The 14,356-nt window shown below is 44.1% G+C and overlaps 1 protein-coding gene across 5 annotated transcripts in view; it reads right to left on the reverse strand.

Moving 5' to 3' along the window:
* Positions 1-257: 257 nt before the first annotated feature.
* The window catches only part of FGGY (FGGY carbohydrate kinase domain containing), a 199,388-nt gene continuing 185,289 nt past the window's right edge, over positions 258-14,356 (reverse strand). For 4 of the 5 annotated variants that reach the window (XM_066625344.1, XM_066625345.1, XM_066625347.1 and 1 more), the window contains 2 exons: positions 5,922-5,983; positions 258-937 (listed from right to left, as the gene is read on the reverse strand). In XM_066625344.1, the coding sequence (XP_066481441.1) occupies positions 856-937; positions 5,922-5,983 (144 nt within the window). In that variant the 3' untranslated portion in view covers positions 258-855. Of the gene's footprint in view, positions 938-5,921; positions 6,033-14,356 lie in introns of all 5 variants that reach the window. The other variant, XM_066625346.1, reaches the window with a different exon arrangement.

Here is a 14,356-nt window from a genome sequence, read left to right on the forward strand (position 1 = left end):
AAGAGTTGTGTAGGTGCTCTAGATCAGCAGTCACCAAACTCACAACCACTGTGTAGCGAAGAAGCGGTCCCTGTTTGGACTGCAGCTTACCATTCCACCAGATCGCCACATGACTTCTACTGCGATTGGGGGACAGGAACACTCTGGGCAGTCATGTCTGCTGCCCAGAGTTCTAGCAGGCTGTGCAACAGGACATCCGGGCAGGTGCGACTGCCCAGAGTGTCCCTGTCCCCTGATTGCAGTAGAAGTCATGTGGTGACCTGGCAGAACGGTAAGCCGCGGTCACGGGGCAGAAGGGTTACTTCAAACCCTGGATATGGTCCCTGAGCTGGGGTTTGGAAGGCCCTGATATAGATTAATACTGCTATGCATATTGGCCAAACAGGTTTATGGTAGAAAGTTGATCTCAGTTTCAGTCCTGACATGCAAAACTACTGGCTGGCAGGGGAAACCACCTCTTTTAAACCTTACAACAATTTGCCTTATACTCCTCACTAAATGTCATATTGCGGTGTCCCCCCAGAACTTGGTCCTAGCAGTGTCACCTGTCTAATGACCTTTGCTTTCACTGCAGTCAAATGACTCTTACCTGGTTCAGTGACTGGCAACAGCTTGGAGAATTTGCTCAATAGGCCATAAAGTACTCAGCATTCTTTATTAGCAATAAACATGCACTGCAGATTATTGCAACTTGCAACACAATCCTATGCACATGTACTTGGAAGTAAATCCCATTCAATAATGCATACTATCAAATAAATGTGCACAGGATTGGCCTTAGACAAATAAAATCATTTAAAAAGAAGAGTGGACTCAATTTCCTCAAACATCACGAGGGATTCTCCTTTATGTTGCTCACGCACTCTGCATGATGGCTTTATACTCCTGCTGATGTTCCACAAGTTTCTGAAATACCTCGTATTTTTTGTCATAAAATCTGTGAAAAAAGCATAACAAAGCAACCTTAGGAAGCTATTTGAAAATATTTAGAGTAGACACGTAGAGAAAACTCTCACAGGGATCTGTGCTATGCAAACCTCAGTGACATGAACAGGTCCTGTGCAAGGCTGCACGAGAATTGCTTTTGCAGTGCTCCTGTTCACTTTGACAGTGTATGGAAAGAGTTCCTAATGGATGATGGCCATTCATTTTAACCTAATTTGACCCCAAAATTTGCTTCATCATTACACTTTGAGAAGTTACAGTCTGTTGTTTTGTCACAGACAGATTATCACCACAGGCAACTACAGGAGTGTGCTGCTTAACAACGGATTGCATAACAACAGGTTGCATATATGATGGTGATCAAAGCACAACAAAGAGGTTCTTAATGAGGCAATCAAGTCTCCCATAGCCTGCAGCAGAGTGTTTGTTTACACAACAGAGAGGGTCTTAATGCACAGAAGAGGCAATCTATCTCCAGTAGCCTGTGCAGCCAGCAAGTGTCTGGCAGGGAGTGTCTGTTTACACAACAAAGGCACAAGATTGGGTGGAATGTTCACTGAACAACCTAATCGCATAACAACAGGGATTGTAGAACATATCCCCATCATTAAGTGGTGCACACCTGTATAAGCAAGGGATTCATTTACCCATCACACTCTAAGGAAGAACCTTCTTGTGGTGTACCATGTGCAGGATTACCAATCTTGTCTAATTATTCTGTGGCAGGTAAACTATTTGGTGAATTGATCAGGCCTAGAACACAAGGTAACAGAACTATTATCTCTTCAATAGGTTCTCTTCATACTGCAGTTAGAGGGATTCTCCTTTGTGTTACATAAGGGTGGAGGGAGTAACCAGAAAAAGGCAGGGGCAGGCAGGACACAGGCGTTGCTGGGATTAATAAGGAACCAATTGCTTTCTGCACTGCTGCACTCACTCGAATAACAGCAGAGCTTTTGTTTACATCAGTGAAATAAAAAGGATGGTTGAAGTGAAGGTTTTCAGTACATTGCTGACACTCTGACACACACACCCACTACTGGCACCTCTGTGTTTACTGTGGAGCCACACCTGACTTGTGGCTTGACTCCCTTTTTTAAAAAGACTCAAGCTCGATTCAGACTGACTTTAAAAAAGGTTCTGGAAAAGTCACAAAGGCCACCCATTATGACTTGTTTGCAAATGAAATCGGGGAGGGAGGCAGTGACTCGGGACTTGACTCGAAACTCAGGGGGTGTGGTTCTGGGGCATCCCTGATTGGGTCCTATACTCAGTTCTGCTAGAAATGGTTCCCTGGAAATGCACATGTATGGGCAGCGTGAAAGTTCAGGCTGTGACTGAGATAGATTGCTCAAGCCTTGTGACTGGAAGCCACAATGCCATGTGATAGTTATCTGCAGTGGTGATGTTGATGCTCAGCAAAGAAGTGACAAGCTGTTTCCTCCTCTGATAGGATTTCGCACTGCTGCATAGATTAAGGCTCATGCCTCCTGCTCCTAAGGCATGAGACCTCTGGGACTTTACTCCTAAGTTTGAGACCTCTGGAACTTTACTGAGAGGCACCACTGCACTCAAAAACATTTACTTCCATAGAATTCTGGACTTAAACTTTGTTCAGTAGCTGGGTGAGGAAATGCTTTCTAAAAATAGAAGCACCTGTCCTAGTTGACATGTTAATGGACACATGAGGTCAAAGTGTTGGTCAAATCAGAAAGTACTGTTCTAAATAGGAACTTGCCTTCCCTGCCCAGATGTTTTATCATAGCTAGTGAGAGAACTAATGCTGCAGCTCTACTGCCTACACAATCCTACTGAAAGTCCTCAGCAGCTGAAAAAAAATGCTTCATTGTGAATGTCACACTTATCCGAAATTCATTTTGCCCTGTGTCTATTTAGTCTTAATATTCTTAAACATTAAGTAGATTAAGGACCTTATCGCAATTGCCAAATGGGGACTCCAGAAATCGGTAAGAATTTATGCAGGCAGGCCCTTCATTCTGCCAGCAGGTGGTGGTCTAACACTGCTTGAATAAGTTTACGGGCTGCTTTAAATTACAAGGCAAGGTGTGTTGTCTGTTCACATTCACTGGGGTACCCAGGAAGCCAGGGCTCTTTATGTTACACAGACTAAGAACTACACGGTATCTGAAACATATGGGGAAATTAAATTCTTCAGACCCTGTACTCAAGGCAAAGCTACATTAACAGAGAATGGAAGCAATGCAAAAACTTGAAAGTGTATATTTTCAAATAGCTTTGAAACATCCTTTGGGATGAATATTTTACTAGCCCAGTCAAAGTATCTGTTATTCCAAATGTCACACAGACCATTCTATAAGCCATGAAACAAGCTTGCAAATGTCTTTTGCTTTGGTTCTTCCCACTGACTACTTCCTGGCCTGGCTGCAGTAATGCTCTGATTCCAGAACTCAGCTCCTCCTCTGAACTCTCAAACTCCCTGGGATCTCTTCTTCTCACACCATTCCACACCTAACTCCCTGCTTGCCTTCAGTGATTGCTCCATTCTTCCAAGCAGCTTCAGGAAGCCAAGTATTAGCTACACTACAGATAATGTTGGGCCTTCTCTCCTGCACTCCAGCTTTCTTCTCTGCCTGCCATCCTAAAAGGCATGTTATAGCCTGGAGACTGACAATGCTTGAGTTCAGTTCCACATCTGCTTTATTTGCATCTCTAAGGCAGATCAGAGGCTGAAATGTTCTGCAAGAGAAGTCAACAATGCCTAGCAACTTCTGGTCTCTTGACTCATCTCTTGTTCATCCTGAGATAAGGGATATGGAAAACAGCAGGGATCTTATCTTGGAGGTGGTGTAAAGTAGAAGCAATTTTTCAGGAAGGGATTTACCCACCCTTGTCCCTGCCACAAGCTTCCTACAATGATCAAGTCACATGCGCTGCTAAATGGGCTTCTGTTATGTCTTTTAATTTAAAAAAAAAAAGCAGCCATGGTGGATGGGATCAGGTCTGTGGCACACAAGAAGGGAGTACTGAAGTCTTTGCACTTCTGCCACAGCTCTGACAAAAAAATGCCCCTCTGAAGTTGCTTTAGCCTTGGAGGAAAGTTCCCACTGGTATCAATGGGACTATCCAAGGCTCTCAGCAGCTGGAGGGGCAGAGGCTGATCTTCATTGTGACCATAGGAAAGGGTTAAAATACCCTATCCCATAAATTTATCAGTTCCCCCCTGCTGGCTGCTATTTTGATTTATTTATTTTTAAAGGCAGCCAAGATAACAGTTCTGAGAAAACACTCTCTGAATCTACAAGACCTCCTTAACGGGTACAAAAAGCTCTGCCTAGAAGCTTCATGATCCGCTGTGAAACTTAGGATTAGGCCGTGTTGTAGATAAACAGGAACAGGTGCAGATTTTTTGGCTGTGGGATGAGCTCTGCTTTCTTCCATCTTCCCTTTTCTAATGATAATTGAAGTATAGCTTCCAGATCAAATGGTGTCGTCCTCACTCCAACTCATGCTTTGAACTTTGTCCACTTTGCTTTTGCTTTCAGTTACCTTGCATGTTTATTAAAAGTTATTTTTAATCCTATTTTTAACACTTTGAAGCTGCTATGAAAAGTAGGGAGGAAGTGGCTTTATGACTGGCAAAAAGCCCCGGCCAATCAGCACAGTGTACATACAGCCTTTGCTCTGAAAGGTGGGGAGGTGACTTCATGACTTACCCCAACAGCACTGTGGGAATCTGGCTTTCATAGAAAATCAGAACACATTTTCCTGAGCTCAGCATAGGAAAGTTTACAATCGTGCCCGAAATGTGTACTTCCACAGCAGGCATGGTGTGAAAATTATGTACTCAGTATGTACCCTTACAGTTCAATCCTGTGCTTCCCAGTGCTGGCGCTGGGTGTCGCAAAAGTGCAATAGAGTACTTTCCTACTAGTGGAATAGACCTAGCGCTGGTGAAATGGCCAGCGTCAGTTGGCACTGGGCCTCAGCACCAGACAGATGCCCAGGAGGACCACCTGCCAGTGAATATCGCCAAGCGGTGGGGAGGTTTTTCAAAGTGGGGGGAGGATGGGGGAAAGGCGGGAAGGGGGTGGAATTGGGCAAAGAGAGGGAGGGCTGTTCGGGTCTAGGTGATGTGATGGGGATGACAGCAAAGGCTGCTGCTGGATCCTATCCCCCCTTCGGAGCCACGGAGCCTGACACAGGTCTCCTTGGTTCTATGCCAGTGCAAGAGCTTGTGCGGATCCGAGTAGAACCATCAGGAACAGCTGCGCTCTACATGGGGTAAGGGAACTGATGAGGAGACTTCTGGCAGTTTCCCTGGCTCCAAAGGATACAGTGGCGGCCATTCTGGTGCCACTGTACCTCTAGGTCCTGCCGAAGCTTGGGATTGGGCTGCTAGCAGATCAAGTTTTTAAGTGTAGAATGGAACATGAGGCAGCCGACACATTTCTGTGCTTCTCCACTTCAAGATGGATTTGTAGGAGAGAAGTGGTACATGGGAGTGGTTATCATTTTCCCTGTTCAATGCAGCACACATGCATCCCAGGGACGGGGAAGGGGGAGACTGAAAGACATGGGAGCTGCAGAGAAAAAAGCAGCAGGCAAGAAAAGCATTAACCTCCTCCCTCCTGCTTGCCCCTTCTGCCCTTTAAATCCTCCTCCTCCTCTGCCCCTCCTCCACAACTAATACTTCTAGTGTAAAGGTTTCCAGGCATGTGTTGGCAGCTTAGTGGTTCTTTCTAACCCAACAACAACAAATTGTAGTTTCTGTTACAACTTTCTCTACTGAGAGGGTCCCACAAGCCTGGGCATTTTGCATGCCTGCTGTGCCATCTGAAGGCTGTACAAGCAGCGTGTAATCCCTGTCCTGATAAGCACCATATCTTTCTGCATCAGAAACATGAAGTAAAGAGATAAAGATAATAAGCAGACAGCTTTGTACAATTTGATATCTCTCCTAGACTGATACTTTGAAAAAGAAGAAACTCCATTACCTTTTGTCCTTGTGGTTTGGCAGCACCACTCTCCCAACTCTCCCCATTTTGTTCATGGCATCCTGTGTAAAGACCAACAGAAGCTGGAGTGGTCTGTTTCCGTTTAACATTCTTGGTAAAGAACAAGATGTTTCAGAAATTAAACAGAAAGACACTGATGAATTGTGTGCAGGGCGAACAGATCAGAGTGCTTGAAATACAGCCTCTCCCGTGACCAGACAGCCATGAGAACACACCACCACAGACTTCCTCAGTAAGCCAAACATCACTGCAGGGAGTTCAGGGGAAGAGTGAAGTAATCTGTTTATTTACCCTAAATCAAAAAGTATGTGTAGTAGTGAGTGGCAAAAAGAGTGGATAAATTATGCTAGATGTTGATTGTTGTTTTATAAAGGCACATACACTCATAAAATCTCTGACAATGCAACAAATGAGGTTGGAGAATCTCAACTTTTAAAAACGATTTTTTTTAGGGCTTCCCCAGGCTTCCCAATGCCTTATAAGGCATTAAAAACATCACTTCTGGTTTCACTGAGAAACCGGAAGTGACATTTTTTTAGCTCTAGGGCTCCGTCTGAGCCCGGTAGAGGCCTTGAACCGTAGCCTCTGTTTGGCTTAGAGGACCCTCTGGAGGTGAGGGGAGCAGAGCTTCCCTCAGCTCTGGGGGGTGGGGGTGGGGAATTACACCTGTAATTCATTTTTCCCGTGTATTTTATGGATTTACTGCAGCAAACATCACTAGGATATCAGAGTATTCAGGGGCCACAGGATGGGATACCATGATGGGATATCAAGCTGGGATATCATGATGAGTGAAGCGGCTCTTACTCTATAGCAGCCATCTTCAACCACTGTGCCATGGCACACTGGTGTGCCGCGAGTGGTCCACAGGTGTGCCACAGGAATTTGGGGGAAGGTAATTTATTAATAGGGCCAATGGGAGATGTGAGCCCCCACTGGCAGCATGGTGTGGCTTGTCAATTGTCAAAAATCTGGTGGTGTGCCTTGACCATTTTAATGCCTTGTCAGTGTGACATGAGATGTAAAAGGTTGAAAATCACTGCTCTACAGGGTTGACTTCTAATTGGTTTAAAACATCCTCACAACACAGAGAAATAGCAAACATTATGATGACATTTGACATTTGTACTCTCATTTTTCTTAGAGCACAATCCTGGACTGGGGCAAGGATGCCTCCGAGTGGACAGAAAAAGGTGAATTTGTGCCGGCCTCCCTAGGCTGGCATGGGGGTTTGGGGAGGGTGGAACAGGGACATCCTGGGGTGGGGAGGCAGCAGGTCTGTTGGGCGGGTCTTTTGGGTGGAGTTACTCCAAGTTGTGCAGCAGTCCCAGCTCCATGCTGGATAGGGGGCAGGCCAGCTGACCTGCCTGTTCTAGAGCGTGTTAGGAGTGTGTTGTTAGTTGTTGCTTCTTCACATATACTGTACATAATTAGTCTGTGATATTTGTGGCCACAAGATGTGGTGAGGGCCACTATGCAGATGCAGATGCAGCAGTGGCTGCTAGTCACGATCAGAGTGACCAGATGTCATAACCACAAAAGAGGACAATGCACCCCAAAATGTAGGACATCCAAGAAAAATGTAGGACACTGCAAAATAAAAGCTAAAACACTGGTATATTGATTTCATGTGGTCAATTTAAACACTACTTTACTTATTATTAAATTTAAAACAATATTACATATAATTTATTAATTACAAGAAAGCTATGTGCTGCCTGCAGGGGGCTGCTCACAGGGAAAAGGAGGACATATAAGTTCTTTTCCAGGACATGGGTCTAAAAGAGAGAACATGTCTTGGAAAAAGAGGACATCTGGTCACCCTGGTCATGATGGCTATGCACTGCCTCCAGGATCAGTAGTGGACTATCAGTTGCAGGGCAGCAATGGCCTTGTGAGGCTCCCAGAGGCAGCTGGATAGAACAGGATGCTGTACTTGATTGGCTGATCCAGCAGGGCTGTTCTTACAAGTCTCAGTGTACAGATCTGCTCCTAAATATGGAACCAGACACATGCAAACAAAAATCAAGAATCCTGATGAATGAAATGCCACAAATCCCCAAATTCTGAAATAAGGGATTCCAAATGTAGTAACCAAACTGTATTATGTGAATTAAAGAAATTGGCCACGAAGTTAAGCACAACTAAGGCTACAGATTTCATATGCTTAAGCACACTTCACTCTATGATGGATTGTGACTATTATATCTTAGATGGCTGCAATGATCATACTAATTTGCCATAGAACTGTGAAGTTAATTGGCAGGAGGGTATTGTAGAGAAAAAACATGAGTCACTAAAGAATTGGAAGGAGCAAGGACAGGAAGACAAAAGTGCATAGTGGAGGTTTGGATAGCTAAATGAACCTCTTCTAAAGCTGGTGCTGGTATTTCACTGCAGCCTGTTAAGAAGATTGTCCTTCAGCTGCCAAAGGGATGGGTCAGAGGAAGCCACAAGGTTCTAACACATGCCAGCTATTAATCATGGACCCAAGTTCTTAATGTTCTATGGCTACAGGATGTTCAGAAAGCATTTGTGACTGCAAATTCTTCCAGATCTTTTTTCCTTTTTTGGCAGAGGGAGAATCCACAAGCGCCCAACATATTAAATGTGTCTCCTGATGATCAGTTCAAAGTGTGTCCTTCTGCCTTATTTTCACCAACTGTAGTATAGTTATGGAAGTTTGTAGTCAACAGTGTGATATGCAGCCTGTACATAACTGAAGGCAGTTTGCAGTCTTGCTGTAAGATGGAATGGTTGTGCTGTTTCCACCACCCTTTTGGAGAAAAAAGAGTTGTGTGCTCGAGCATGCAAGAGGAGAGCCCTTCAGCCTGCACTTGCATGGCAGGTTATTTAGCCTCAAGGCAGCCTGACTATTGATTGGCTACCAGGTATGAAATTGGCATGAGGCTTCTCTGCACCTGACTTTGGCATTACGCAGAACCAGTATCGATGTGGGTGTCCACTTTGCAAGTGGAGTACTGGTGTTTGGGTCATAGCACACTGTAGGAGGAGAGAACATTATTTACAGCCCAATCCTAACAAAGGTTTACAAAAGCAGAACAAAAATTCCCTTACCGCAAGATAATCTCCAAGGTTGCCCCCCCATAAGATGCAACACATGTTCTGTTGGTATGGCTGCATCCATGGGGGATGGTAGTTAGTATTGTGATATTATTCACTTAAATATTCATACACTACCTTTACCCTCCCCAATGGGAGATTACCAAGGCAGTTTACAATTTGTTTCTCTACAACCCCTGCTAACTGGGTAAGAGGCACACTTTCAAGTGGGTGCTCCTCTTTATAGCAGGGGGAGAGTAACTAGCCCACCTCACCCCAGCAGTGTCTTTTCTAGTGACTGTCTGCTGGTGTTCTTTTGCATCTTTTTAGATTGTGAGCCCTTTTGGGACAGGGAGCCACTAGTTGTTTGATTTTTCTCTGTAAACCGCTTTGTGAACTTCTAGTTGAAAAGCGGTATATAAATACTGTTAATAATAATTAATAATAATACATATTAGTAGAATACAGAAGTGCAGGAGGTGCCTATTTGGTTTTTTCACCTCCTCACAAGGTAGTTGGTGTTTCTCTATGAATGGGGATGGACAAAGTTCTGCTTATCATTCATTATTAGTAACGTCACAGGCAATATCCAGTAGGTTCCCACGACACTCACACACCCTAGCTTCCAAGGATACCACTAGCTGGGAGAAGAACTACAGCATATTGCGAACACTGGGAAAAATGTGATATCTTCAAAACAAAACAACTTCCATTTGGGGTGATATATCTGTTTGCCCGTGCAACAAGTGACTGTGCATTTGCTGCACTACAAGCTGAACATGTGGGGAGGCCTTAAGTGTTCCGAGGAGGAAGGAATCCCGTCTGAGAAGCAAAGGACAGCTGGAAACTCCCTAGAGTATTCTAGTCTTTCCTGTCGGGGTCACAGGTATTGCACAGACTGAGAACATTCTCTGCCGGGCTTATGCACTCGTTATGCTTTTGGACACCATCCAATCTTTCAGATAAATATACACTTGCACACGTTTTATTTAAAAGCAGCTATTGACTTAGGCTTGGAGGTTTTTCTCCTGAAAAGAAGAAAACACCCACCAACACAAGCTATAAAATGATTAAATGGCTTCCTTTCAGGGAAGGGACAAGAGAGAGGACACCACCATCCTGCTATGCTGCTCTAACTGGCTCTATTTCCTTCAAATTTAATCACCTTCTCTGCATTCAAGCTGAGCGATGCATTATGGGGAAACCTCAGACCCTCCCATGGGCATGTTGTTCATGGAGATACATCTAGGGTACCTATTATTATAAAGCATATAAAAAGCAAAACATGCTTTTCCTTCATCATTATTTCATTAATCCTCTATTCATCTCTATAACCCTATGAAAAGGGAAGACGAGACACTGTAGTAGTATTGCTCTAATTTCACAGATGGGAAGCTGGAACACCATTCAAGGATCCAAATATTCTCCTGGATTCTGGTTGTCTGGGATTCGGATTGGAGAAGCAGGGTACAAACTACTCAATAGTCAGGGAGGCCATTTATTCTGTCTGAATGGGGTCAATACGATGGCTCCCAACAGCACAGGAAGCAACAGGCCTAATCTCTGGGTTTATATAGACCAGTGGTGGCCAACTCCCCACCACTGCACAATGGAAAAGCGACCCCCATTCGGACTGCATCTTTCTGTTCTGCCCGGGTGCTGTGTATACTCCTCCATGATCAGGGGACAGGGTTACTCTGGGCAGTCATGTCTGCTGCCCAGCATCCCAGAAGGCTGTGACACGACATCTAGGCAGACGCCCAGAGTGTCCCTATCCCCCAATCATGGAAGACTACATATGAACATAAGAACAGCCCTGCTGGATCATGCCACAGGCCCATCTAGTCCAGCTTCCTGTATCTCACAGTGGCCCACATGGTGCCTGGCTGGAATGGTATGGTCCACTCACTGGGCAGATCCCGGACAGGGTTCAAGCAGCTCTGATACAGACCAGGGCGTCAAACTCGTTTTATATAGTGGGCTGAATGGCATTCATGGTGCTTGCTGAGGGTTGAAAGTGACATCATTAAGCAGGAAATGACATCAGTAAGCAGATGATGGCCAGAAATAAACACTTTGTTCTCACATAGAAATTCATTAGCTGCAAATGACAGAAGAGAAAATGTGCAAATCTTATTCATAATTACAAGATTTGAGAGAGCCGAATTATCACACTAGAAGAACCCAATTATAATGGGGGTGAGTGGACAAATTGCTTCTAGGGCCACATCTGGCCTGTCTTATGTTTGACACACCTGATATAGACCTTTTCACATACACTCTGGAATGAGGCATTTGGGAAGCAAGTCCTCAGAAATGCAAGGATCTCAGGAGTTTTCCTGAGAAAGCACAGTTTCATCCATAAATTTCTCCTCTGTTGCACAGCTGAGTCTCGCTCTCACAGGGTCCAATCCTATCCAACTTCTCAGCAATGATGCAACCATGCCAATAGGGCAGGTGCTGTATACTGTGGTAGGAAGGGGAAGTCATGGAGGCCTCCTCAAGTTAAGGAATATTTGTCCCCTTACCTTGGGGCTGCATTGCATAAGTGCTGGAAAGTTGGATAGGATTGGGTCTATAGCTGGCTCTATCTTTGGCATTATGAACCATGCTGGATCTGAAAGGGATTATCTCCGATTCCTGGACTACTTACCCCACAGACCTGGACTTCTAAGCCCTGATATACTTGTCAGAGCACACTGTGTAAGGAGTTCAAGTATCTCAGTGCTAAAAGCCTAAACAGCATTTCATGTAGTTTAACTGTTCCTTTCCATAGAGTGTTGGGAACTCTACCAAAAAACAACAGTGTTCCAGAGTTTTGGAAATCTCTCTGTGTCAAGGGTATAATGCATCAGGGATACCATCCTTTTAAGGGAGTGACTCAACAAGTAGAGTCAATGTCACTGATCCTTCAAGTATTGTTCCAAGTTAAAATATGCCCCATGTTAAAACTAGGTGCCACCCAAGGTCATAAGAATTGCCCTAAGTAAGCAGATCTATAGCCATCTTCTCTGGGTGTGTATCTTGGATTTTGACATAAATGTTGCATAACAGAGATGGCCAACTTTTCAACTTTAGGGTTCCTGGACTAACAATTGTGCTGGAAGAGAGAATTTTGGCAGGTGCAACTAGTCATTTCATAGATGAAAAGCTGCACCTGCTGAAATTCCCGCGATTCAATTGTTAAAGTTCCAGGATCCCTAAAGTTGAAAGTTTGCCCACCCTTGCTCTACACAATTGTTAAAGGTCCAGAGCCCTAAAGTTAAAAGGTTGGCCACCCCTGGCATAACAACAAAAATTCCGGTCAAGGAGTGAGGCATCACTTCCAAATCAGTATGTTCAACTACCAAACCTCATCTAAAGAGTGTAACAACTTCTTTGGTTGTCAGCCAAGAAAGCGGAATGAAGACCGCCTCACAGAAGATGTAGAAGTCGCTCCCCTTTGCAATTTGTCACATGATTCTTGTGTAAAGTTTGCCACATGTGATGAACGCTCATGTGCCCACTGAGTCTTTAATTAGAAATGAAAAGTAAAATGAATTCACTTAAAAACAAAACAAAACAAAGTATTTCCTAAAATGACTTTTTCATCATTTCTTTTTTCCTTTCCCATAAATGCTATGCTAAAAATAAAGTCACAAATGCTCATATTTGATCATAATTTCTAAAGGCTAGGCAAAATGCAAGTGAAGGGTTTTTGGCAGACAAAAATAGAGCCACTGTAGAGCATAAATAAAAGGGTGCATTCATAGTTTCTAGCCTTTTGTTATAGTGTCAAAGCTGAGACAGATACAAGCCAGTAAACAATCTAGTTAGCTGTGAGACATTAACAGAATTTGAATAGTCATTTTTCTGTACAGATAGGAGAAAGCTGAGTCCAGTGGAAATGATTTTCAAAAGCTTAACATGAGATGAAAACAAGTTACTTTGCTAACCAGAGTCAACTGCAATACTGGCATCCAGTTAGGACTTACTAATGGTAACCGTTATGGGTAACCAACAATGGGATTCCTCGGCCATATGCTGTAGGTTTGTATAATTCATGGACTGATAGGCACATTAATTCTTTTCTGTGCTTAGGGTCCTCTAATTATTATTTCTGTGGGTCAGTGGCTCCCAAACTGGAGGGCCACGAGCCAGGGAAGCACTTATCCCTGCCCCTTTAAGGGGTGGGTTGGGGAGGCAGCAACACAATTCCCAGTTGCTGCTAGAGAAATAAGGGTTGTGTGTTTTTTTTACTTACCTCCAGCCAGCGCTGGAGTCCTGGGATTTCCGGGAAGCCCTCCACAGGGCTCCCTGAGCCTCGGCAATTGTGAAAAAATTGTGCCACTTTGCAGCAATGGCTCAGAATGGCCTGTCTGCAGCATGCTGTATCGCAAAGCCATTTACAACAGCAGAACTCTATTCCAATGCTGTAGAACAGCCTATAGGATTGGGCTGTTAACCCCCTAAATCTGGGGTATAAAGAGCCGGTTTTAGTCCAACCATTAGGTTTAAACTAGCATTGTTATATAAATTCATAGTTACTTGTTGGGTATGCTAATTTCTTCAGCTAGCAATGTTTATGTTAAAATACCATTTCCCTGAGAAGTTCTTCTCTATCTTGTTCTGTAAATGTGGTCAGTAAATAATGCACCCAAAGCTGACAGCATTGTAGATACATGCATGTATGTTCTCTAATGTTAACCCCTTACCCTCAATGGAACTATCATCAGTTGCTATGGAATTACATGAACAGCAGCTTTGCAAATTCATGTACAGAAGTTTGTTCATAAGCACTTAATGGACCTCTTCGTACTTGCTGTGACCAGGCTACTAACCAAGCAAACTTTTGTTTGCAGGTCATCCCCTTTATTTGGGAGCCTTCTTCATTTGCTCAATCATTGTATTGTTTCTTGCAGATGTTTTCATGTGGGTGTCCCCCACACTCAGAGCTTAAAAACTCTCTCTTGTCATGGTGGTTGAATTTCCAGATAGCTATTTACCATCACTAGTACTGTGGGGTAGGTGGAAGGCAGGTGGAAGAAAATTACAATTTTCAGGGCTGACAGGTGTGTCGAGACACAACATAAGCAGCACAATCAGTACAGGTGCCAAGTAACATTTGAAGCAAGGAGAGAATTCCATTCTTCCATCTTCTGCAGCCCTGCAAACCTCCCAAAGAGGGCATGGAAGCCACTGAGGAATTGAAAGGGTTTGCCAGTCATTAACATAGCACAGTGATTTCCAATCCTTTTCATCCCCTGGCACACTGACATGACACTAACATTTTCAGGGCACACCATCATTTTTGTTTTTTGGATAACTGACAAGGCACACTGCACTGCTGGTGGGGGGCTCACATCCCCCAA

This window comes from Tiliqua scincoides, chromosome 4, assembly GCF_035046505.1.
Source record: "Tiliqua scincoides isolate rTilSci1 chromosome 4, rTilSci1.hap2, whole genome shotgun sequence".
NCBI classification, from domain to species: Eukaryota; Metazoa; Chordata; class Lepidosauria; order Squamata; family Scincidae; genus Tiliqua; species Tiliqua scincoides.